Here is a 22,741-nt window from a genome sequence, read left to right on the forward strand (position 1 = left end):
GCGGGGCTTTCTAGCGTGCTCGGGTGCGGCTGTGACCTCTGAGCCCGCGGCTCAGCGCGCGCTGCTACTGCTGCCCGACCCACTCCACCTCGCGGTCCCCGCACCATGGAGTCGGTGGCCTTACTCCAGCGCCCGAGCCAGGCTCCCTCGGCCTCCGCCCTGGCCTCGGAGAGCGCCCGGCCGCTGGCGGACGGGCTCATCAAGTCGCCTAAACCTCTGATGAAGAAGCAGGCGGTGAAGCGGCACCATCACAAACACAACCTGCGGCACCGCTACGAGTTCCTGGAGACGCTGGGCAAGGGCACCTACGGGAAGGTGAAGAAGGCACGAGAGAGCTCGGGGCGTCTGGTGAGTGTCCCTCGCGGCTCCCGGCTCTCGGGAGCTCACAGCGCGTCCCTTGCGGTGTCCTCGGCTGCGTTGCCAGGCGCGCGCATTTTAGATGTGTCTGTCCGTGGTTTTCAGGACAGTGCTCATCTGTCCTGAACCTTAGCTTCACTAGATGCCTGTAGTTTGAGAAGACGGAGCTTAACTTGAATTTTGACGGGAACAAACGTCAACAGAGTAGAATGGAAGGAGGAAGTTGAAAGCACCAGTTCTTAGTAGATGGATGAGGTGTGGAGATCTTTAACTCTGACTTGACACTTTGGGGCCTTTCCAGCCGAAATGAAGCTAAGTTTGGTTGGGATAGGTTTTTATTCTGGGAAATGTAAAAGCAGGCCCAAATGTCAGGTCCACTCCCAGCACTCCAGCCACATCTTTGGATGTGAGGCCTTTGGGGAACTTGCCCTTTTGATTTACGCATGTGTAATCGTAATAATAATCCGTAACTCTGAGCAAGTTCCTCCATCTCTGTTTTCTGTTTCCCCTTCTGCAAAAATAGAGAGAACACAGCCTGTCTCACAAGCTGCTTGGAAAAAATAAGATATAAATGTGAATGCACTTGAGCCCTGATCACAGATCCTGTGTTGAGAATGAATACTCCTATCTGGAAACCTCCCCTTGGAAGGACAGCAAATTTACCAAAAGTTACACAACAATGTTTCTTCCACTCTAGTTCAGTGGGCCTGAGTATTAGCTGGCTACTTGTTTAAAATGTGCAGTCTCTCATTTTCCACCAAGGGAACTATTTTATAAAAGGTCTATAATTCACATTTTCGCAAGGCTCAGAGCAGGTGGTTTAGGGAGAACATTTGGCAGGTCCAGTGGATGCTGTTTGTAAGGGGGTGTGTATGTACAGCCATCATTTGCCCTATTGACTATGGGAATGGTCCCCTCCCCTAATTGTTTGCTTTTGCAGCCAGTAGCTGGTTTGAAATTCAAGAAGTCATTTCATTGGTGAAGGAGAGTGGATGTTGGAGAAAGGAGTGGATTATAACCCCATCAATAGGAGCAAGTATGTTTTTCCTGCTAAGGCCTGGCACAGTCCCCAGTTGCCCGCTGCCAGGTTACAGTTATTGGGCAATCGTGTACTTCCGGGCTTTCTTTTCTTTCTCTTTCTATAAAGTGCCAGGGCCTCAGAGGCTTAAGCCTTGAGACTTCAGGGCCCAGGCTTTGTCTGGGGGCTTAGCTAGGAAATAGTGGCTAATAGTGGCTTGTGTGCTATGTCGCTTGTTGTAGGAAGAGTGGATTGAGGGAGCTAGAGTGTCTGAGAAACTGAGATCAAAGTTCAGAGTTCACATCAGCTCTTGATTGACACACACACAGAGAAAGAGAGACAGAGAAAGACAGAGAGAGAGAGACAGAGAGAGATCACATTTGATTTTGAAGTGAAGTAAATCAATGACTCTTGCATCAGAACAGAGAAAATCAAAAGGAGCTCTCAGGTTCCCATGTCTTGCTGCATGCAAGGAGCCAAGATCAGCAAATGTGGAGATCCTGCTCTGAAACTCCCCAGCAGGACCACCCAGGATTGCTGTTAAGAGTTTGCTTAGCCCCCCCCCCCCCCTTTCTTGGAAAGCAGCTCTCCGCTGTGCTAATGATTTCTCAATCCTGGAGCAGTGCCCTCATCTCCACCCACCCACCCCTACATCTTAACTGCTTTCCCTAAAGAGACCTATACTTCTGATACTTCAGTGGGGGAGAAGGACATGGCGCTGCTTAGGCCTTGCCCTGAGGAGCTGGGGCTGTTGGTGGTTCCCAGGAAAGCCTCCTGCTGCCAGGAATTTCTCACCACATTTGCAGCTTGCTTCCCATTCTCCTTATAGAGATAGTTAAGCAGGGTCCCATGGGATTATCTGAAGGGAGGGACAGGTGTGTGTGTGGGGGGGGGGGGGGACACACGGACTAATGGCTGCTCCAGGAGGGCATCAGAGGAAAAACAAATATTTGCTCTGGATCTCAGACACATTCCTGGTATCGAAATGACATTTCCTCCTGTGAGTCTCCTAGCTCCCCTGACCAACCCCTAAAGAGAAAAACACATGCCCGGGTCTCACCGAAGCCATTGGTCTGATCTGCATGGATGACTCAGTCACCACTAAGGGGGCCAGAAGGGCACCCATGTGGGTAGTTCTGTGGGGTCACATTGCTTCTGTTCCTTTTACATTTCCAATTGCTCAGTGGGCTACAGAAGATTGAGAAACGACGGAGACAAGCTGCTTCCTTCATTGGCAGATGAGGGAACTGAGGCCCAGAGAGGGGAAGTGACTTGTCTTCTGGCTGGGCAATGGCAGACCTGCAGCAAAACCTCCAGACTTGTCCACCATAAGCTTTGGATGACCAAGTGCTGAGTCTTGGTCTGGAAGTTAATTTTGAGATGAGCCCGGGCTTGCCTCTGAGTGCTTTGTCATCCCATCGGCTAGCTCCAGCTGCCCTCCCAGCACTGCAGGCAATGTTTAGAGTGGGAGACGGCACTGGGAACCCCCATTCTTTGCTGAAGGATCCTGGGTGCAGGAACGATACTATATTCCTGCAAAGTGTCCAATTGTGCTTCCTATTGCTTGCCGGATGCGTTACCTCTCTAGAGTCCCCTCTGTGTAAAATGCAGATTATAATGTAGTGGGTTTCCCTAGGATTAAATAAAATAATATCTGTAAAATCCTAGCAGTGTCTCAGACACATGTGGCTTATTGTCCCAGTAAGGGTGACTTTGACCTAGGGAACTCTCTTACCCTGGTCCTCTCCTGCCTCAATAAGAAGCATGGACTGGGCTCAGTCTTCTTGAGTTGAATCACTATGGTCTCTGCTTTGTTCAAAGCCCTCATCTCTCATTCAGCCAACTTCAGAGAAGGACTCCGGTTGGCCAGCCGCCAAAGGCTTGTTGGGCAAGATGCTGCCCTCCCAGCTCCTCCTGCACCTGCCTGCTCAGCAGCAGGGAGGGAGGCTGCAGGCGACTCTTGTCCTTGGGCTCCAGCCAAACCACACAAAAGGGCTGGGCAGAGAAGCTCCTTGCTCAGGAACCTGGCAGAGTGGGCTAGGAGGAGGCAGGGAGGAGGTGGCATTCGATGGGACTTGGGGAGATGGCTCAGGTTACCTGCACAGCTTCTTCCTGATTCCCGTCTGGCTCTTGGTAAGGTGGTACATCCCCGCTGCTCAGCCAGGACTGCCTAACCTAACCTCTCCTGCACTATCTAAGTGGGTCATCATCCAGCACCTTGCCTGCTTCCCATGAAAGGGCACAAACGAGTCAAGGATCTTGGCTGTGACCAGAGGTGCCCAACTTGGGCCATCTCTCCCAGCAACCAGAACTAGCATCTCTGCCCTCCCCACCCCCTTCCCTTCTTTTTCTTTCTAAAGCTTTCTGATCACTTGAATGCAGATCATTTCTAATCCGAGCTCTGGGAGAGAGGAGTTATTTACCCATGGAGCCTCAGTACCAACTAACTCCTCAGGGTGTTGGCAAAGAGTGGGCATGTTTTAAGTGGAAGGAGTGGCACACACAATGTGGCCCATGGCAAGATACGGGCAGTCCCTTCTCCAGAGATGGGGGGCAGGGCAGAATTGGACACCTCCAAGGAACTTTTGTCTTCTGAGATACTAGCTTCTCCTTCATTGTAGTCCTGTCCTGTGCATGGAGGAACTTTGGTGAAGTGAGTTTATCTTTCTTTCTTTCCTTTTTTTTAAGATTTATTTATTATTATATGTAAGTACACTGTAGTTGTCTGCAGACACACCAAAAGAGGGCATCAGATCTCATTATGGATGGTTGTGAGCCACCATGTGGTTGCTGGGATTTGAACTCAGGACCTCTGGAAGAGCAGTCAGTGCTCTTAACCACTGAGCCATCTCTCCAGCCCTGAGTTTATCTTTCTGAAGTGTTCGCTGCTGGTTGGGGAGTTAGCTTTGTTGCCTTTATGAACTCGAAGAGCTTCAAGGACGAGAATGGTTTTAGCAGGTCTGCTCTGGCAGCTAACATGGCCCAGCCTGACGGCCTAGCAACGGTCCTTAGATGGCTCCTTCCTGACATTGCGGTGACCCATTTCTGAAGAAGCTGTACACAGAACGTTGACGCATGGAAGGAAACTTGGAGATCTACCCTGACCTGCCTGGCATGCTCTGATTCACTTCCCTAGCCCACTGTCTTAGCCGAAAACCTCACCCATCCTTCCATATCTGAAACAGTTTTCTCCTGGGCTGGTTCCCTATGCTCTTCCAAGTAAAGAAAGCCACTCCCAATGCTCCCCAAGCCTTTCCATGAGCCAGGACTTTAAAAGCTGGACAGCCCAGGAGTGCAGCCATAGCTGAGCAGATAGAGGCACTTGCTGCCCTTGCAGAGGACCTGAGTTTGGTTTCCAGCGCCCGTGTTGTTGGCTGCTCAGAACCATCTGTAACTCCAATTTCAGGGGATCCAAAGCCCTCTTCTGATCCCCATGGGCATCATATGCCTGTGGCACATATGTATGGCACACAGGCAAAACACCCATATGCATAAAGTAAAGATAAATAAATAAGTCTTATCAAACAAACAAACAAACTGGACAGCCCAGTTAGCCAGAGGCTCCTAGTTTTCTGTGCCTTGTGTTGCATGGCTTGAGACAAGTGAGAATCAGGTGCCTGGGTTCACATAGACGGCCATGGATTCACATACACAGAGTCATCCTTGGTCTGCCTCAGAGTGTGGTGGCCATATAATAAATGGATTACATGTGGGTAATATGCAGGGTGAAGAGAGTGTCAGGGAGCTGAAAAATGAGGCTTCAGTGGTTAACAGCACTTGCCGTTCTTCAGACCCCCCCAGGTCCCATCACCATCACCACCATCCTTAACTCCGCTTCCAGGGGATCTGACACCCTCTTCAGACCTCCTGGGCACCAGGCACACACATGGTGTACATATGTATACATGGGAAAAAAACACCCATACACATAAGATTAATAAATTTACAAAAATTAAAAAAAAACAAACAAACCCAACTTGTGTAAGGACAAAGACCTTGGCCTGTGGCCATCCTTTGGGTTGGGTACCTGTCTGCAGTTGGTACCTTCTTCTTAGGCTTCAGCCAGCTTATTTTCATCCTTAGGCACAGTTGCCAGTAATCCTGCAGGTGAGAACAAAGGTCTCTAGAAATTAGTTCTTGTAACTGAGGGAGACTCCACCCAGGCCCGGGGAGGAGGGGATCGGAGAAACCTTATCTGGTCACTGGTTCCTTCAGGCAAAGATCATCCAGGGACTTAACAAATAGATATTTGTAATGAGTGTTCACTAGTGTCCAGCTGTTAAGGGCCTTCTGCAAACAGGGCTCTTTCTAGTCTTGAGTGGTAGTAGATTGAACTTTGATATACTAGGGCTGGCAGAGTTTGGGGATAGTGGCCTAGCCCCACCATACCAGTGATAAATCAATCCTTGTCTTCAGTCACCCTTTGGGGGACTGATGGAGGACCAATAACATGCCTTATTTCCTTCCTGGGAAGTGCCAGACAGGATCTCCTAGTACCTATTGTGGATAACTGGGGTTCGTCGACTGCTCCTCACCCCTTGTATGTCTTATAGAAGAATGATATAGGGTGAAGTTAGAATTTTAGGTCTTCTAAGGTTAGAAGTGGCTCTTGATACCTGCCTGCCCACAAGCCATACCAAATAATTGCTAGCACCCTCAAAAATCTGTTTTGGAAACTCATTTCTTTTGGCCCCTATACCCTTAGAGCTCTGTCCCTAAGCCTATGACGTCACCTCAGTAGTCTATACACTTGTGTGTACACGACTGTGCATCTGACATCTGCCTGATCTTTGCCTGGATGCATTTTAAGCACTCAGGTATTTTTAGTTGTCTAGATAGTGGTGTGTGTTTACCTATGACTGTTTTTACTACCTACTAATAGATCTTTTACAGACCTTTGTCTCTAAAGAGTTCACAGCCCTTTGCTCATTGTCTGGTTTCATGAACAAAGACTTACAGAGAAGAGAGCAGGCCATGCAATCTCCCCTTCAGGCTGAGAAAAGCAGCGTGGAGAAGCGGCGTGTGGGAGTATGGCTCTGTGCTGAATGGAGAAGAGAGAGCAATCTCCTAGCTGAAGGAATATTCAAGGCCTTTGCCCTGCTCCCCTGTTCTAAGCCCAGGACTTTTCTGCCTAGCTCTTTAGGGAGTGGGGTTAGAGCAGAATGTTGAAGCAGACCGATCCTCCCATTTGCATTATCCCCCATCTGCATCATCCCCCTGCATTGGGCCTCTCAGGGATGAGGCTCCATGGTGACCATCTGCTGTTGTCCTCCCTGCCCTGTTCTGGGGAGGGCTGAGAATGGGGCCTGTCCCCTTTCAGCAATGCAGCTTTAGGGCCTGATGGGGTGGAGGGCACGCCATCCTTGGCCCGTTGCCGGGGTGACCGAGCTATGGGCATTGTGAGCAACTCCTCTGACAGGATTAGGGCTATTCCGCATTCTTGTCAGATGGGGAGCACAAACCGAAAAGAGCCTGCTGTCCAGAGAGCTGAAGCTATTGTCTACCTCCGGAGCCTGTGAAAGGGTGGATTAGAGGCCCCACCCCTTGAGCGGGGGTTTCCTTTCTGTCTCCTTTTGAATCCAGAGGGGAGGCCAGCCCTCCTGGGAAATTGAATGAGGAGCTGTTTACCTCAGGCTGGGCCTTCATATTTCTTATTACTTGTCTGAAGAGGAAGTCCTGTGTTTACCATTCTGTTGGTGTCCATGGCCAGAACTTGCCAGGAACTGACTGACCTGGGACACCCAATCTTCACCTGAGGGCCACTGGCTTCTGTACAGCTCACTTCACAGACCAGACCAGAAAAGGCCCCCCCCCCCAGACTACTTAGTTCAATCTGTTTATTTCACGGAAAGGCAGCTGAGGCACTGAGAAGGGTAGGACTTACCCACAACCACTGGGATAGAACCGGAGAACCAGGCGTTGTGGGTCCTGGCTCTATGGTTTCCATTCTCTCCATTCTAGAGAAAGCCATGGACCAGAAAGACGGACACTCTTAAGTGTAGCTCCTCTGTTTCCTCTGTACCCACCCTTCCTGAGCCCGATACACACCAGCTAGGGGTCTTAATCCTTTTCCACCTTTAAGACCCTTTAAGTCTGTAATCCCCAGAGGACTGTCTGTCTACATGTTTGCTTGTTGTTGGACATTCCTTACCTGGACTTTGAAGATTGCTCACTGGAGGGTGGTTTTTGTTTTTGTTTTTGTTTTGTTTTGATGATCTTTTTTCTTATGGCAAATAACTTGCCAGCAGTTTAAACAGATCCACATTGTTGTAAATCATTCTAATACAAAATAAAATGCTTTTATTTGTTGTGTATGTCTGTCTTCTCGGGATGTATGTTTGTACATTTGCTCAGGGCGTCTGGTCCCTTGGAACTGGAGTTACAGACAGTTTTAAGCTACCATGTGGGTGCTGGGACCCAAACTCAGGTACTTTGGAAGAACAGCCAGTGCTCTTAACTGCTGAGACTTCTCTTTTTCAGCCCTCTAAAACCGTTTTATCATCCCAAGTAGAAGTGCTGTACCCATTAAATAACAACACCCCCATGCCATCTTTTGCCCTATACCCCTGGTAACTTTTGATCTATTTTCTATAGAGTTGTTTATTTTAGTTCCTCATAAAAGGGGGTGACATAACATCTGTCACTCTGTGACTAGCTTATTTCACTGAGTATGTTTTCATGGTTTAGCCATGTTATAGTAGGTATCAGAATTCCATTCCTTTTCTGACAGATTGATACCAAATTTGTCTATCTATCACCTGTTGGTAGGCATTTGGGTTGCTTTAATGTTTGATGAGTGAGTGGTTGTTTATTGCAAATTGTCGTTTGGGACAGAAGAACTAAACTCAATCAGCTTGCCAGCTGTGCTAGTCATTGACAATGACTTTAAGGAAAGCATTTAGTCTGCTGTGTTTCCAGTTTCTTTACCAGTGGCTGAGGGTGAGGATACTTTCTTCTTCTCTTTCCAGAGCCCTTGTGAGGACCAGTATATTTAATCATATAGTAAATTGCTATTCCCTGACTAATGTGTGCCAGGTCCTCTACCTGGCATCGACTGCTGAGCAGATCGTCCTGAGCAAGTCATCCCAGGTCCTTGTCCTTGGGGTGCACATTGTCCTTGGGATGCCCTGTGCATATTTGATTTGTAAATCCTGAAGCATCTAGCCTCACACAGGTGCAGGCTGTTACGTTTCTTGTTCATCTGTAGACTTTAAAAACGAGGTCATTAGTCATTGCTGCTTTGACTGCACTGGACTCAGGTGACAACCTTTGCTTGACAAGGTGATCTTCAAATTGCTGCCACCTGCCCTGGTGAAGGTGGGTGTCTTCTCTTAGTGCCTGCTGTATTGCAGCTGCAGGCAGAGTTCCAGGACCAGGGCTCATGGAGCATCCTCAGAGATGCCTCTACCTTGCTAGACCTTTCTCCTTAATCTCCTGCATCCTCTGTTCCCAGGTGGCCATCAAGTCCATCAGGAAAGACAAAATCAAAGATGAGCAGGATCTGCTGCACATACGGAGGGAGATTGAGATCATGTCTTCACTCAACCACCCCCACATCATTGCCATCCATGAAGGTACAGTAGTGGAACACTTGGAGCTGGGAAACAGGCAGGACTCTGGGAGTGAGGGGGTGCACACAAGTCAGATCTGCCAACACAAAGAAGTAGCATGTGCCCAATAGTGATGCCTGTAACCCCAGCTCTAGGCTGCCTAAGATAAGAGGAATATAAATTTGAGATCATACAAAGGTGCATAACAGGACCCCACCTTTTAATAAATACATAACTTAAACAAAGCAAGTTCTCTTAAAAAAAAAAAAAACAAAAAAAACCAAAACCAAAACAAAACGAAGAATGATAAAGGCTTTGGAGTTGCAAAAGCCGCATTTAAAACCCTGCCACGTGACACAGGACTTCTCCCGTAATCCATCTATATCACAGGGCGGTTGCAAAAATCCAACTGCATACTGTCACCGAGTACTTTGTAAGTGGAAAAGCCAGTAGTTTAGTTTATGTCTTTGTAGTGTGGCTGGGGTCCTACCTAGAATCCCATACTTGCTAGGTAAGTGCTGTAAATTGAGCTGCACCCTCATCTCAGACTGCAAGCCTTTTGTTGTTGTGGAGTTTTTCCCTAATAGCACTGCCTCCCAACCCCACGAGATCCTTAGCCACCCAGGAGAGGCTGAAAGGCCGGAGTCTGCACCTGTCTCAGGTGTGTGGGTGCTGCTCAATGCTCCTCTGTTAGCCAGGCCTCCCAGAGTCGCCTTGTGTCCCTGGATCACTCCTGCAGGGGTTTACTCTTGCCTCTCTTACCTCTCTTCTGACATCAGTTCTCGCTTGATCACTCTGGCTGCCCTCTTCCCTGCAGCCCAGACAACAAAGTGAGCAGGAGGGGTGCCCGGGAAGAGAATGCCCCTCCCACGTACACCTGTCTGCTTCAAGTCTTTATGTAACTTCAGTAACCCGCATCACAGGGACAGCAGGAGGAGGGGGGGGAGGGGGGATCCTGTAGACTTGTCTGGAGTGGTTTTCTTTTGTCTGAAGATTCCTGGTAGGTCGAATAGAAATGTCTCTACTCCCAGGATCATAGGAAGATAAAGGGCAAAGCTACTGTTATGATCCTCTGGCTTGAGTCTGTTCCATGAGGAGCCCAGACAAGTGACAGAGAAGGCTAATGGTATTTATCTTTTCTTCCCTCCGGGAACAGTGGGCAGATCACGCTTAGTGACTGGTAATGTGTGCACGCGCCCCCGCATGCATGTGCATGAACTGGGGTATATATGAATTCTCCCCATACCCAGGTCCCACTTGGGTCAGAGAACTGAACTGATGCTCAGGGTTTTGTTTTGTTGTGTTTTCATTCTTGTGTTGTGTTATGTTGTGTGTGTGTGTGTGTGTGTGTGTGTGTGTGTGAGCACACACATACACACTCAAGCATGTTGATGGTACAGGCACAGGGCATCACTGTTACTGGTGTCTAAAGGGTTCCTCCAGATTCATTTTCATCTTGCTATAGACTCTAGATGTTTTGACCTATGGGAGTGCTAGGACTGACTTCTAATGTTCCTCACAGTGCACCGTGCCGCCTCTTTATCTTTGGTTCCTAGCTTAGAGGTTGCATATACACTGAGAACCACAAGTGAAGAGTCTCAGTCAGGTACCCCTAAGAGTCTGGGCCCCCGAGTTCACCTGGAAAACAGCACCACAAGTCTTTCTCTGGCCTTGAAGCTGAGGACTCACCCCTTAGCTCCTTCTCAGAGGCTCTGGGGCTGGCCCAGCAAGCCAAACTCATAGGACCCGTTTAACACGAAGATGCGCTGTCATAGCCTAGCATGTTCTGACAGACATACCAGCTGAAGGGCCAGTTTCAGGAGCCAGCTATTTTCTACGTTTTTAGAGGACTGGAGCCAGGGCTCGGCGTGAGGTGGTAAGAAGGCCCCTCCTACACATGGAGATGGGCTAACCGGGGTGGGCTGACTGCCAAGAAGCCAGCCAGCTAGCCAGCCAAGTAATTACCACATGTTTATTGATTGCCTCTGTGATCAAGGCCATAAGCACTCCAGCCCCAGCCTGCGTCCTCTGAATGGTGGCAGGACTGAGCACTGTCTAGGCTCTCACAGTCACAGGGCAGGTGTCAGGTTTTAGAATTATACACGAGAACAGTATACATTAATAGGTCCTGTTTTTGAGCACTTTCTGGTGTATCAAATACTGTACCAAACCAAGCATTGTCTATCACCGGTTTCTTGCCTGTTTCTCGCCTGAGACCTGGGAAGTTGCTGTTGTCTGATCTCAGGGGAGGAAACTAAAGCACAGTGGTTTGATTGCGTATCCAAGTTTATCCAGCAGCTCTGCATGCTCCCTGGTAGATGTAGTAGCGGTTTGACCAAGGTCATAAGATGAAGTTTAGGGCCTTTTACTCCTACAGTGATATCTCTGTCTCCCTGGGAGATTGCTGAGTCCTCAAAAGCCTAAACGTAGCCACTGACCTCATGTCTTGATTTGCTGCTCCAAGAAGGCACTGAGTCGTCTTCGTAGGCTCTTCTGCCCTTATTCGCTGCTCTGTGGCCCCTGTCCCCTGTAGCAGACATTCCACAGGGAGGTCCTATCTGGGGCGAGGCTATGAAAGAGACTATGTCCTGAGGTGGGTGGGAGTGTGTTCTCCAGGAGGCCTGACATTCTCGCTCGCCCTCTCCAGTGTTTGAGAATAGCAGCAAGATTGTGATTGTCATGGAGTATGCCAGCCGAGGCGATCTGTATGATTACATCAGTGAGCGGCCACGGCTGAGTGAGCGGGACGCCAGGCATTTCTTCCGACAGATCGTGTCTGCCCTGCACTACTGCCACCAGGTGAGCGCCCACCTTCCAGACCCGGTCGTGTTCTTTGTGGGAGGGTATCTCTGGGGCGCTGAGGCTGGGACTCTGAGAAAAGCTTCGGGGCTCTCAGACCAAGGAATGCTGCTATCTCTAGCTTTGTTCTCTTGACCATAGAAAGGCCTTAAACTTTGCCTGTGAATTTGTATCCCAGAGTGCCTGTGCTCAGCTCTGATAATTACATCTTCTAGACGAGGTCCCTTGTCTCCATTCCCTTCCCTGGCGACGGTCCCTGACTCGGTTCCCTTCCTCTTTTAGAACGGGATCGTTCACCGAGATCTCAAGCTGGAAAACATCCTTCTAGATGCCAATGGAAACATCAAGGTGAGCCCCTGCTTCTGGCTTCTCAAGGCTCTAAGTGCTTAGTGGGTCCCTGGACCTTAGCCATCTTCTATCCCAACACGTTCTTTATAGATGAGGCACTGAGCCCTCAAGAGGAAGATCACCCCACTAGTGACTGGCAGAGGTTGGGCTAGAACAGAAATGAAGACTCTGTCTCTCAGGCCAGTTACATCACAAGCGTGGCAACGGTTTAATCTAGTGTCAATTTTTACTCAAAACTTTGGGGCCAACAGGTACTGAGCCTCATTCCCCTTGCCCTGAGTGCTTGCACACGAACCCACGAACCCATCTGTTACAGTCAAGAAGCCCTACAGGGCCTTTCCTTTTTGCTATCACTTTCTGTTTCCCGGAAAACACAGGCTTCTCATTCACATGCTGAAGTAGCTAGACTTATGTCAATCACAAGTTCATGCCAAGGAAATAAACAAGAATCTCAGGGCTGGAAGGGCAAGAGGACAAGAGCTGGCTGAGGTAACAGGCTAGCCTGGCAAACAACTGGGAGGGTGTCAGTCTGGCACTTCTCAGATCTACCCGACATAGGGCAAGGGTCACTTTATGGCTGCTGACCTGCGTGTCCTGAGGTATCCTGGTACTGAGTCAGTAACCCTTATCCAGGCCAATCCTGAAGCAGGTAGGGTCTCTTTGATGCTGACAGGGAAGGGAGGCCAGAGCCAGTAAACTCACACAAACCGGAGAAGGGCATAGACTCTGTTGGTACCAATCATCAATGTCATTACCAGTTCACATGGCAACTGCTTGATAAGCGCCCAATAAAGCTATAAACAAAGGAGCCAGGGTTTCATAAACAGCCCTCTCCACCCTGCACACATGACCCTTTGATGGGGTGAAGGATCAGGTAGCCCCAGGGTCTTGACCTCCACCTCTAGCTGATGGGAAAGAGGAGGAGGATCTTAGAACCTCTCTGGCCCTTAAAATCCAGCAGCTCGTGGTGGGGGTGGGGTCCTTTGAGATGATTCTATCTCTGGGCTGTGAACTTCTCTGACTTTTGTCCTCTCCTCTCCTCTCTCCTCTCTTCTCCTCTCTTCTCCTCTCTTCTCCTCTCTTCTCCTCTCTTCTCCTCTCTTCTCCTCTCTTCTCCTCTCTTCTCCTCTCTTCTCCTCTCTTCTCCTCTCTTCTCCTCTCTTCTCCTCTCTTCTCCTCTCTTCTCCTCTCTTCTCCTCTCTTCTCCTCTCTTCTCCTCTCTTCTCCTCTCTTCTCCTCTCTTCTCCTCTCTTCTCCTCTCTTCTCCTCTCTTCTCCTCTCTTCTCCTCTCTTCTCCTCTCTTCTCCTCTCTTCTCCTCTCTTCTCCTCTCTTCTCCTCTCTTCTCCTCTCCTCTCCTCTCCTCTCCTCTCCTCTCCTCTCCTCTCTTCTCCCCTTTACCCATGCAGGTCCACCCTGGCTTCCTGCCTAGGAGTGGGCAGAGATGAACCCTTGGCTCAGAAGGGCAGCTCAGGCTTCATGTAGTTACTGGGCCTTGCTTGCCTACTGAGGGCTTTAAGGCACTGTCTTTCAGGACCTGAGCTATGAGATGTAGGTTGGGTGTCTCTTTCCTTCCACCAGGGCCTGACTCTTCCCAGGATCCTGTGTATTCAGGAAACAGGAAGTGATAATAACAAGGCAGGGGAGCTGAAGGGCTTCTTGACTGCAGCTGATTAAACTGTATTCCCTGGAGAAAGGATGAGCAAGGGCTGTGGAACAACCCGACCTTTGTCGTGACCCATGTTTGTCCCGACCCTATATAGATTGCTGACTTTGGCCTCTCCAACCTGTACCACAAAGGCAAGTTCCTCCAGACGTTCTGTGGGAGCCCTCTCTACGCCTCGCCTGAGATAGTCAACGGGAAGCCCTATGTGGGCCCAGAGGTGAGCATCCTTCTCCTGCCAGCATCCCCGAATCCAGGTCATGCAGGATAGGTGAGGTAGTTTGCTTGTTGCTTCTTTATTGGAGCACAAAACTCAGGCCCCTACAAAGCAGTGACTTGCCAAGCCTTGAGGGAGAAGTGGCAAAGCTGTCGCAGAACAGAGGTCTCCCGGCATCGTCTCCTTCTTGCCCCCTGGTTCTCATCACCTTCTGGTGCTCAGTCCAGCCACCCCCACCTTGACCCAGAAGGACAGCAATGGCCTGGCCACTTTTCCCGGGCTTCCAGGGGAAGTGACCGGCAGCATCTTATCCTGTGAGCTCCTGACCCCTCTACTTCACCTCTAGTTACAAGAGCGGGTAGGAGGAAGCCTTCAGATGAGACCTTCCCGTCTTCCGTCGTGTTGGAGAGACGCAGACGGCAGCTCTCCAGTTTGCAGCACATGCTGTGTCTTTGCTGAGCACCCCTCCCCCTCTCCCTCTCAGGTGGACAGCTGGTCTCTGGGCGTTCTCCTGTACATCCTGGTGCATGGCACCATGCCCTTTGACGGGCAGGATCATAAAACACTGGTGAAGCAAATCAGTAACGGGGCTTACCGTGAGCCGCCCAAGCCGTCCGGTGAGTGGGTACTGTGGCCCAGCTGGGGGAGTCGGGTGCACTGTCACTGCCAGTGATTCCCAACACAGTGACTAGACAACGGTAATAAAGAAGGTAGCAGTCCTTAGTAACTCGGGGAGATTAGGATGCGACCCACTTTTCTCCAGTCTGAGACCTCTGAGGAAGGGGGCAGCTTTCTTCATTGTGAGCATGCTTTAGAAGTGCTCCCTAAGGTCCAGCTTAATCCTCTTTGCTATAGTTGTAATTGTTTCTTATTGACTTTCTCCTCATCCTGAGAAAGCTGACCCTTCATATAAGATCTAGACAGTGGGAAGAAGTATAGGAGAGCTTTGCTTTGTCGTTGGAGCATACTTCCAGGGAATGGACTTTCAGCAGAGAAGGAAAACACAGTTGTAGAAACAAGGGCTGGGAGGGAAAGCTTATGGGACAGAGAGGCAGTTGCCTGTGTCTGTCCAGGAAAGTTGGCCTGGGAGAGGGCCTGAGCCTGTGTGGAGCCTGAGGAAGGAGTGGAGTACACTGGTCTCACCCAGAAGCATGAGCAGTGTTCCCATTCAGGTGAGGTAGGCCCATGCTAGAGGACCTTGGATGCTGGTTCTTGCAGCTCTCAAGCCCCTGCCTTTGTTTTACAGATGCCTGTGGCCTGATCCGGTGGCTGTTAATGGTGAACCCCACCCGTCGGGCCACACTGGAGGATGTAGCCAGTCATTGGTGGGTCAACTGGGGTTACACCACCGGAGTCGGGGAACAGGAAGCCCTGCGTGAGGGTGGGCACCCTAGTGGTGACTTTGGCCGGGCCTCCATGGCGGACTGGTTACGTCGCTCCTCGCGCCCCCTCCTGGAGAATGGAGCCAAGGTGTGCAGCTTCTTCAAGCAGCACGTGCCGGGAGGTGGAAGCACTGTACCTGGGCTGGAGCGGCAACATTCTCTTAAGAAGTCCCGAAAGGAGAATGACATGGCTCAAAATCTGCAAGGTGACCCGGCTGAGGATACCTCTTCTCGCCCTGGCAAGAGCAGCCTTAAGCTTCCGAAAGGCATTCTCAAGAAAAAGTCCTCTACCTCGTCAGGGGAGGTACAGGAGGACCCTCAGGAACTCAGACCGGTGCCTGATACTCCAGGGCAGCCTGTCCCTGCTGTATCCCTGCTCCCAAGGAAAGGCATCCTTAAGAAGTCTCGACAGCGTGAATCTGGTTACTACTCCTCTCCAGAGCCCAGCGAGTCTGGGGAACTCTTAGACGCCAGTGATGTGTTTGTGAGTGGGGACCCCGTGGAGCAGAAGTCTCCACAGGCTTCAGGGCTCCTCCTCCACCGCAAGGGCATTCTCAAACTCAATGGCAAGTTCTCCCGCACAGCCTTAGAAGGCACTACCCCTAGCACCTTTGGCTCCCTGGACCAACTGGCCTCCTCCCATCCTGCAGCCCGGCCCAGCCGCCCCTCAGGGGCTGTGAGTGAGGACAGCATCCTGTCCTCCGAGTCCTTTGACCAATTGGACTTGCCTGAACGTCTTCCCGAAACCCCACTGAGGGGCTGTGTGTCTGTGGACAACCTGAGGGGGCTTGAGCAGCCTCCCTCAGAAGGTCTGAAGCGATGGTGGCAGGAATCCTTGGGGGATAGCTGCTTTTCTCTGACAGACTGCCAAGAGGTGACTGCAGCCTACAGACAAGCCCTAGGAATCTGCTCAAAGCTCAGCTGAGGAAGGGAGATGGTGCCCTAGTATGGGGTAGGCTCTGAGAGGGTTTGCAGAGGAACCCTGGGTCGGATTCCTCCAGTGAATAGAGTACATCAAGGGCTCTACGTCTGCAGCCTGACTGAACCTGAAAGATGAGAGAAATCGCATTGATGTGGAAAGGAATGGGAACCCTTGCTGCCCGAGTGTTATAGTGGGGTGGCCTGAAGGTGCCTACCTCCTTTGTGCCATGAGTGTCACCCATGACATTTCCCACCCTGTTCTCTGGCTGCACCTTCACATAAGTTTCTGTTTCCATCAACCACCAGGGTTAGAACCCTGACTTCCTGGGAGGTAATGTGTAGTGACTGCCATTATTTAGAGAGGAAACAGCCTCTGGTTTCCATCTCTGCTGCTGTGCATCTCAAAGACCTGGGAAGACTCGGACCGCTGTTTGACTTCATCTCAAGGGGACCAGATGCCCCTGGACCCCATCTTAGATCTCAGAGACTTGAACCTTGAAGCTGTTCCTAGTACCCAGATGTGGATGGATGCTCTGTTTCTCAGGCCAACGGGACCTAGAATGTGCTGACTTATTTATTTTTTTGTGATTCTCACTTCTGTTTTTTGGTTTTTGTTTGTTTGTTTGTTTTTGTTTTTAAGTGAATTTTGCTGCTTTCAATAATGTGAATGCTGTGTTCTGGGGAACTCCACTGTGCCACTGAAGTTTATGTACAGAGAAGTATTTGGCAATGATGTCCCTCTATTCAAGGGGGGTGGGGGCGTTTTTCAAATGTATGTCTTGAGCACTGTCTGGATTGAGTCTCCAGTCCCTTCACACCCAAGGCTGGCCACCCTCCCTCATCTTCATCTGTGGCCAAAAAAAAAAAAAAAAAAAAAAACAACCCTCATTAAAACCAGCAGTGGTAACTGGAAAAACAGTCTCTTGTTCACTTTGGGGACTTGGGTTCACACATCTTTAAGCCTTTTGATATTTGTGACCACAGATGGGACACAGATTCTGTTTAATGGAAATAGGGCAAGGGGGTTAGGAGGTGCAGCTGGGTGGGTCAGGATGCTGTTTAATGTGTGCTCTCAATCCCCAGGAACGTAAAAGAATAAAATCAATCAATCAAACAAACAAACAAGCACCCTTCCAAAACACTCAGTCCACCTGCCGTTCAGCCTGACCTGTTAAGCATTCTGGAAGAAAAGCCTTGGCCCAGGGTCCTCAGTTCTTTTTTCTTTCCCTAGTCCTCAAGGAAGAAATGGATCAGGTGGACATCTCTGATTGATTCCCTTTCCCAGCAGCCCCTCCCTCTCCCCCCCAACCCCCCTCCTCCACTAGCCAGTGCCCTGCCCCCAGCCTGAAGACACTTCCCACAGCGTTTATTCCCTCTGAAGAAATCCCTTTCCTTCCGTACTGGACAGCTTCTCCCTGGGCCCTAGCTCCAGACTCTGGGAGGAAGTCAAGAATGCTTGGAATGCCCACCCTCCCTGGCCTGCCTCTCAGCCCCCTGCAGAGCTGTCCCTGCAGCCTGTTCCATTGAGAAACTGCTGGACTCTGGGACTGGATAGAGGGAGGGACAGAGGACAAAGTGCAGGCAAGCAGCTGGCCGCCTTTGGTTCCAAGCAGGCCCTCTCCCCACCCCCACTCCTGACCTACTCTGGTATTCACCCCCTAATTGCCTAGTTCTGGCTGGCTTCTGTTTCCCAGCTATACACCCACCTGTCCTCCCAGTGTGGGGCATTGCCGAATGAAGACTTGGGCCTCCCTTATTATACCTAGGGACTTAGAAAGATCACAGCCTAGAGAGGGGTTAGGACAGCACAGTTCACAAAAAAGTTGCTTGAGTGACAGCAAATGTGCCCGAGGTCCCAGGACCGGGCTAGGCTTGCATAAACACTAGAAAATCACAGACTGGGCCTTCATCCCACAGCCCAGTGTGCATGGTTGCTTGCTTGCTTCCTTCCCTTTGGGCCTGCAGCAAGCCCTTGGTGTGCTGAACTGTGGCAGACAGCTTGGGTTGCAGACAGTCTGGGGGCAGGCAGCACACGGGAGCACGGAAGAATTAAACTCAGTGAAAATCATCCAGGAAACACTGACGGGAAGTTTAGATGAAGGAAAGTTCATTGTGGAAGATAATAGAGACTATCACTTATTCTTAATTATTTTTGATGTTTGGGATCAAACTTGGAGCCATGCTAGGCAAACATCATATCACTGAGCTGCAAACTCCAATGCTTGTTGAGTCAAGATAAGGCCTCAGCATAACTCTTTATCCTCCTGTGTCAGTACCAGCATCCCAGGCTTGTAGCACCCGCCTGCAGCAGGAACTTCAATTAGTGCCTGGCTCCATGCTCTCAAGAATTTTGTTACATCCTTGTGAGTTTGTTATTTACTCTCATTTTGCAAAGAAACAGAAATTTGAAACATTAATTTACATTGTGGGAACACAAACTTGAATAGCCAGATCTGTGAAAAGTCACACTGGAGAGCACAGAGGCTCACTGCTCACACACTGTGGAGCACAGAGGCTCACTGCTCACACACTAGGGAGCATGGGGGGGGGGGGTGCTCACTGGTCACACACTGTGGAGCACAAAGGCTCACTGGTCACACATTGGGGAGCATGAAAGCTCTCTGGTCACACACTGGGGAGCTTGAAGGCTCACTGGAGCTGGAGTGGCTAAAAAACCAGAAGCAAACATCTACACCTACCAGGGAATATCTGTTATGTGCTAAGCTCTTGGTCAGACTTAAGATCTGGAGAAATTTCCTCTCCTGGAAATACCTCCCCTGGCCTCCACAAGGCCCAAGAAAGGAAATGGACAAGAGGGGGCAGCAGGAAAGGGGAAGATGGAGGAGAAGGCTGAACTTAGTCAGCCATCTGAGATGAGGGCCAGAAGGGACACAGTACCTTACTATCTGGGCAGGAGCTGAGTCTCGTGCTCCTGGGTTGGTGGAGTTCCCGTGGTCTGTTTAATTACCATGGGAGCTAAGACATGGATTGGATGAAGGGGTGAATGTGGGGAGGTGGGGAGGAGCCCCAAAAATCTAGCCTTGGACTGTAGATTTCATCTGCTCAGACCTCCTCACCTGCCAGGACACTTCATACCAAAGGCATTCCAGAAAGCAGGCTCAGCGATGACGCCGGGGCCCCGAGGGACAATGCTGGAGCTGCAGGAATCTTTAGTGCCACATCAGCGCTTCCGGAATGTGAACAACCTAGACAAAGATGGGGGAGGCAGCTCAAGGAGATCAGAAAAGCTTTTTGAATGTTCCTTCTTCCTGGCCCTTTCCTGAGGCACAGGCGGGATCATGATGTTCTTGAGTGGACACCCCCTCGTGGGGTAGGTCCGCGGGAGGGAAACTCCCATGACACATTGGCCTGGCTCCCTGGCTCAGGATCTGATGACCCTTCTGCCATATCCTGAAGGGGGAGAGTAAGAGGAGAAGAACAGAGTAGAAATGTGGGGAGCAGCAGACCTCCCCTCCCCCAGAAGAGCATATGCAGACTTCAGGAGTGGGAATCTGAACTCCAACTGCCGGCTAGATTGTGTCTTTAAGGGACAGGATGGATCAGGGACAAACGATTTGGCTGAGTGACATGAGCATTTTTCAAATAGAAGAGGCAGAGTGTTGGGAGTCACCTAATAGACAGCAGGCTGGTTTTCTGGAAGACGATGGATGTGCAGGCTAAGATGGGGAACCAGCCGGGGTGGGGCCAAAGCCCATGGCTGGACCTCCAAATGTAAGCTGTAGCTTGATAATCTCTTACATACTGTGCCCCAGTCACTTACTTGGCCAATTGATTACCATTTATTGGATTACCAGTTATTGGAACTGGGGCTGGAGGTCACTCATACAGCACTTACCTGGCATGATCAAAGCCCTGAGCTCCATCTTGGGGACTTCAACAAAAACATTTTTCTTTCTTTTTTTCATTTTACTGAGTGCCGTCTGGCACATTTGTGTTTTGGTTAGGTTTGGTCTTGACTTTGTTCCTAAGGCAAGTTCTCACTCTGTAGCTCCAGTTCCGGGGAGGCCGGCAGTGCTGAGCTGAAGACAAGGGCAGTGTCAGCATCGTCCTGACAAACCTTGAAAGGCTCTCTCTGAGGATAAAGGATAAAGGGCAATCCTCCACCGTGCCCAGCTTTGGGGATACGTTTACGAACAAAACTGACAGCAATCTATGCCCTCGTGGACGTTTGAATCGCCAGTGAAGCTGGAGCAAAGGGCATAAAAGATTAGCAGGAAGAGGGGCCGAGAAGTCACCTTGCGGGCCATTCTAAAGCTGTGGCTTTTATTCTGGGGGAAACAGAGTCATTGGGAGGTGCTGAGCTAAACACTGAGATGACCTAACAGACTTTTAAAAGGAGTCCTTCCAGCAGGCAAGGTGACTTAGGGAGTAAAAGTGCTTGCCACTGAGCCTGACCACCTGAGGATTCCTGGGGCCCATGTGGAAGAAAGGAGAGAAATGACTCTTGCAAGTTGTCTTTTGATCTCCACACGTGAGCTGTCACACACACACACACACACACACACACACACACACACACACACATACCCCGATAGAAATGGATGAAAAGACTCTAGCTGATTAAGGAGGAAAGCAGTGGCAGGCTTGATGGGGACCTAGCAGAAGACCACTTTTGAAAGGAAATGGCAGGGCTTGGACCAGAGTTGCAGCAGTACAGAAATGGGAGCCATCAGATCTGGAGGTGTAGTCTGAAGGGGGAACCGGCAGTTTTTTTCAGGCGGGTGGAGGAAGAGGGGGTAAACCTGGGCTGGGGTGGAGGCCCGTAGACCTCTCAGTCCAGGAAGTAAGAAAGTAGACTATGGTTGTCTGATGCCACTTCCCACTCTAAGATTCGGGGATTGTATTAAACTGGAAGGCAGATCTATCTATCCAAAGCTGACAGGCTGCCTCGTAAGCTTGCCTGTACTGTTCTGTTCTGGGGAGGCAGGCAGTGCTGAGCTGAAGAGAAGGGCAGAACCAGCATTCTCCTGATAAACCTTGAAAGGCTCTCTCTGAAGGACAAGAGGAGAAAGTTGGGGACTGTATGGTCCTTTGTGTCGTTTAAGTTTCCTGAGATTTGGCTTCTTTATCTACACAATGAGAGCTATACTAACATTTTCTTACTCTCACGCCTGAAGTCCCACATTTTCAAAGGCTTTTAGATTCCCAAAGAACTTAAGAAATATCTCCAGGCTCTGCCTCCAGCCTTGGTCCTTACAGTAGGGGCAGGTGCTCCAGTACAGAGCAGGGGCTGGGGCTAAATAATTTCAGGTCATCTTTGGTCACCTCTGTACATCAGAATTCTCTGTTTTAGTCGTCTGGGGAGGCTGCTCACAGACTTTTGTCCAGGAAAAGACCGAAAGGCTGAGCGTTTACAAGAGCCATGACTCTGGTTCCACTGACAAGTTGTCAGCCGAGGGCCTCTGGAGGAGCTGGAACCACAGCTTTTCTTGGAGACACACGCTTTCTCTCGCTCCCTTTAGATTTGACACATCTCCTCCTCAGTCTTCTTTCTCCGTCATCCTGCTCCCTTCCTAGGCTAATCTCACTCCAAAGTTCTCCCTCATCCTGTCTGGGGCATTTAGGACAAGCTGGGGGGGGTGGGGGAGGGGGCTTCTAGTCCATAAATGGCCACTAACTCTTTAAATTTTAGTTTTCAAAAGAGGCGGTCTCAGCCTTCTGCTCTCTCCCTGCCGGGGAGTTCCTGGGAAGAGGGAAGAGGAAGGAATCAGCTTTGCCGGTATGGGATTCTAGAAATAGCTGAACGTTTAAAAAGATAGACCAGTCTGACTCAGCTTCCCTTGTAAACACAGGGTTTTCCCAGCTCCACGTTCTAAGCCCCCATTTCCTGATGGAAGTACACAACAGTGTATTTGTAGTGGTTGGGATCCAACAAACAGAATCCCCATCCCCCCTCCCTCCTCCTCCTCCTCCCCTGCCCCCCCCTCCCCCCCCCGTCTGTCTCTTGGCTGCACTGCCTGGACTTTGGATTGTGGGTACTAAGCTTCTACAACAGAGTTGACCGAGCAGGCCAGACCAAGGGAGCTGTCATCCTTCAATGCTCTGGGGCTGGAGTCTGAACTTGCCTGACACAGCTCACCTTGGGACTTCTGGCTGCAATTGTTCAGCACTATCTCTGCTTGGTGCTCTGAAGCGGCCCATCCTCTGCCAGGAGCCCCTCCTTGCAAAGGGACTCCCAGCTTGCCCTGCTTCCCACCCAGGTGACCAGTCCTCTGTGGATTTGGCAAAGCTATGGATGATTCAAGGTAGTGTCTACACTCACCTTGAAATTTTGCTCATCAACAACCGGGCTCGCCAATAGGCCTTGGAGATAGACTTGGCCCTACTCAAAAAATTCTATGTCATGAGCAGATACAGCAAGAAGCCAATCCACTGATTTAGCGTGAACGACATAACAGCAGCCAAAACCAACTAGATACTTGAAGCTACTGTTAATCATGTCCACTACCAGGGACATTCATTCAAAG

At 50.2% G+C, this 22,741-nt stretch overlaps 1 protein-coding gene and 1 long non-coding RNA gene across 4 annotated transcripts, besides 1 other annotated feature; one reads left to right on the plus strand and one right to left on the minus strand.

Annotated features, from left to right (window-relative positions):
- On the plus strand, positions 1-17,364 carry Nuak2 (NUAK family, SNF1-like kinase, 2). Of its 3 annotated transcripts, NM_001195025.1 has the most exons (8): positions 1-348; positions 8,829-8,949; positions 10,082-10,105; positions 11,573-11,724; positions 12,007-12,072; positions 13,834-13,953; positions 14,435-14,567; positions 15,197-17,364. In NM_001195025.1, the coding sequence occupies exons 1-8, from the start codon at positions 106-108 to the stop codon at positions 16,255-16,257; spliced, it is 1,920 nt and encodes a 639-aa protein (NP_001181954.1). In that variant the 5' UTR covers positions 1-105; the 3' UTR covers positions 16,258-17,364. The 3 variants fall into 3 exon arrangements, with proteins under 3 accessions (NP_001181954.1, NP_083054.1, XP_006529972.1); NM_028778.4 differs by lacking the exon at positions 10,082-10,105; XM_006529909.2 differs by lacking the exons at positions 1-348; positions 8,829-8,949; positions 10,082-10,105; positions 11,573-11,724; positions 12,007-12,072 and adding an exon at positions 13,413-13,621 and having other exon boundaries at positions 15,197-17,169.
- On the minus strand, positions 5,305-8,379 carry Gm30744. The gene is made up of 2 exons (XR_387392.4): positions 6,333-8,379; positions 5,305-5,476 (listed from the first exon to the last, which is right to left on the minus strand). It is a non-coding gene; the product is annotated as a predicted gene, 30744 (long non-coding RNA).
- Positions 16,546-18,338: an enhancer, noted in NCBI's record as "VISTA enhancer mm505". NCBI's record gives its function as "enhancer in: hindbrain (rhombencephalon)[9/9] | forebrain[8/9]" and the evidence as "EXISTENCE:transgenic organism evidence [ECO:0001131][PMID:17130149]".

The sequence above is a fragment of the Mus musculus genome, chromosome 1, assembly GCF_000001635.26.
Source record: "Mus musculus strain C57BL/6J chromosome 1, GRCm38.p6 C57BL/6J".
NCBI classification, from domain to species: Eukaryota; Metazoa; Chordata; class Mammalia; order Rodentia; family Muridae; genus Mus; species Mus musculus.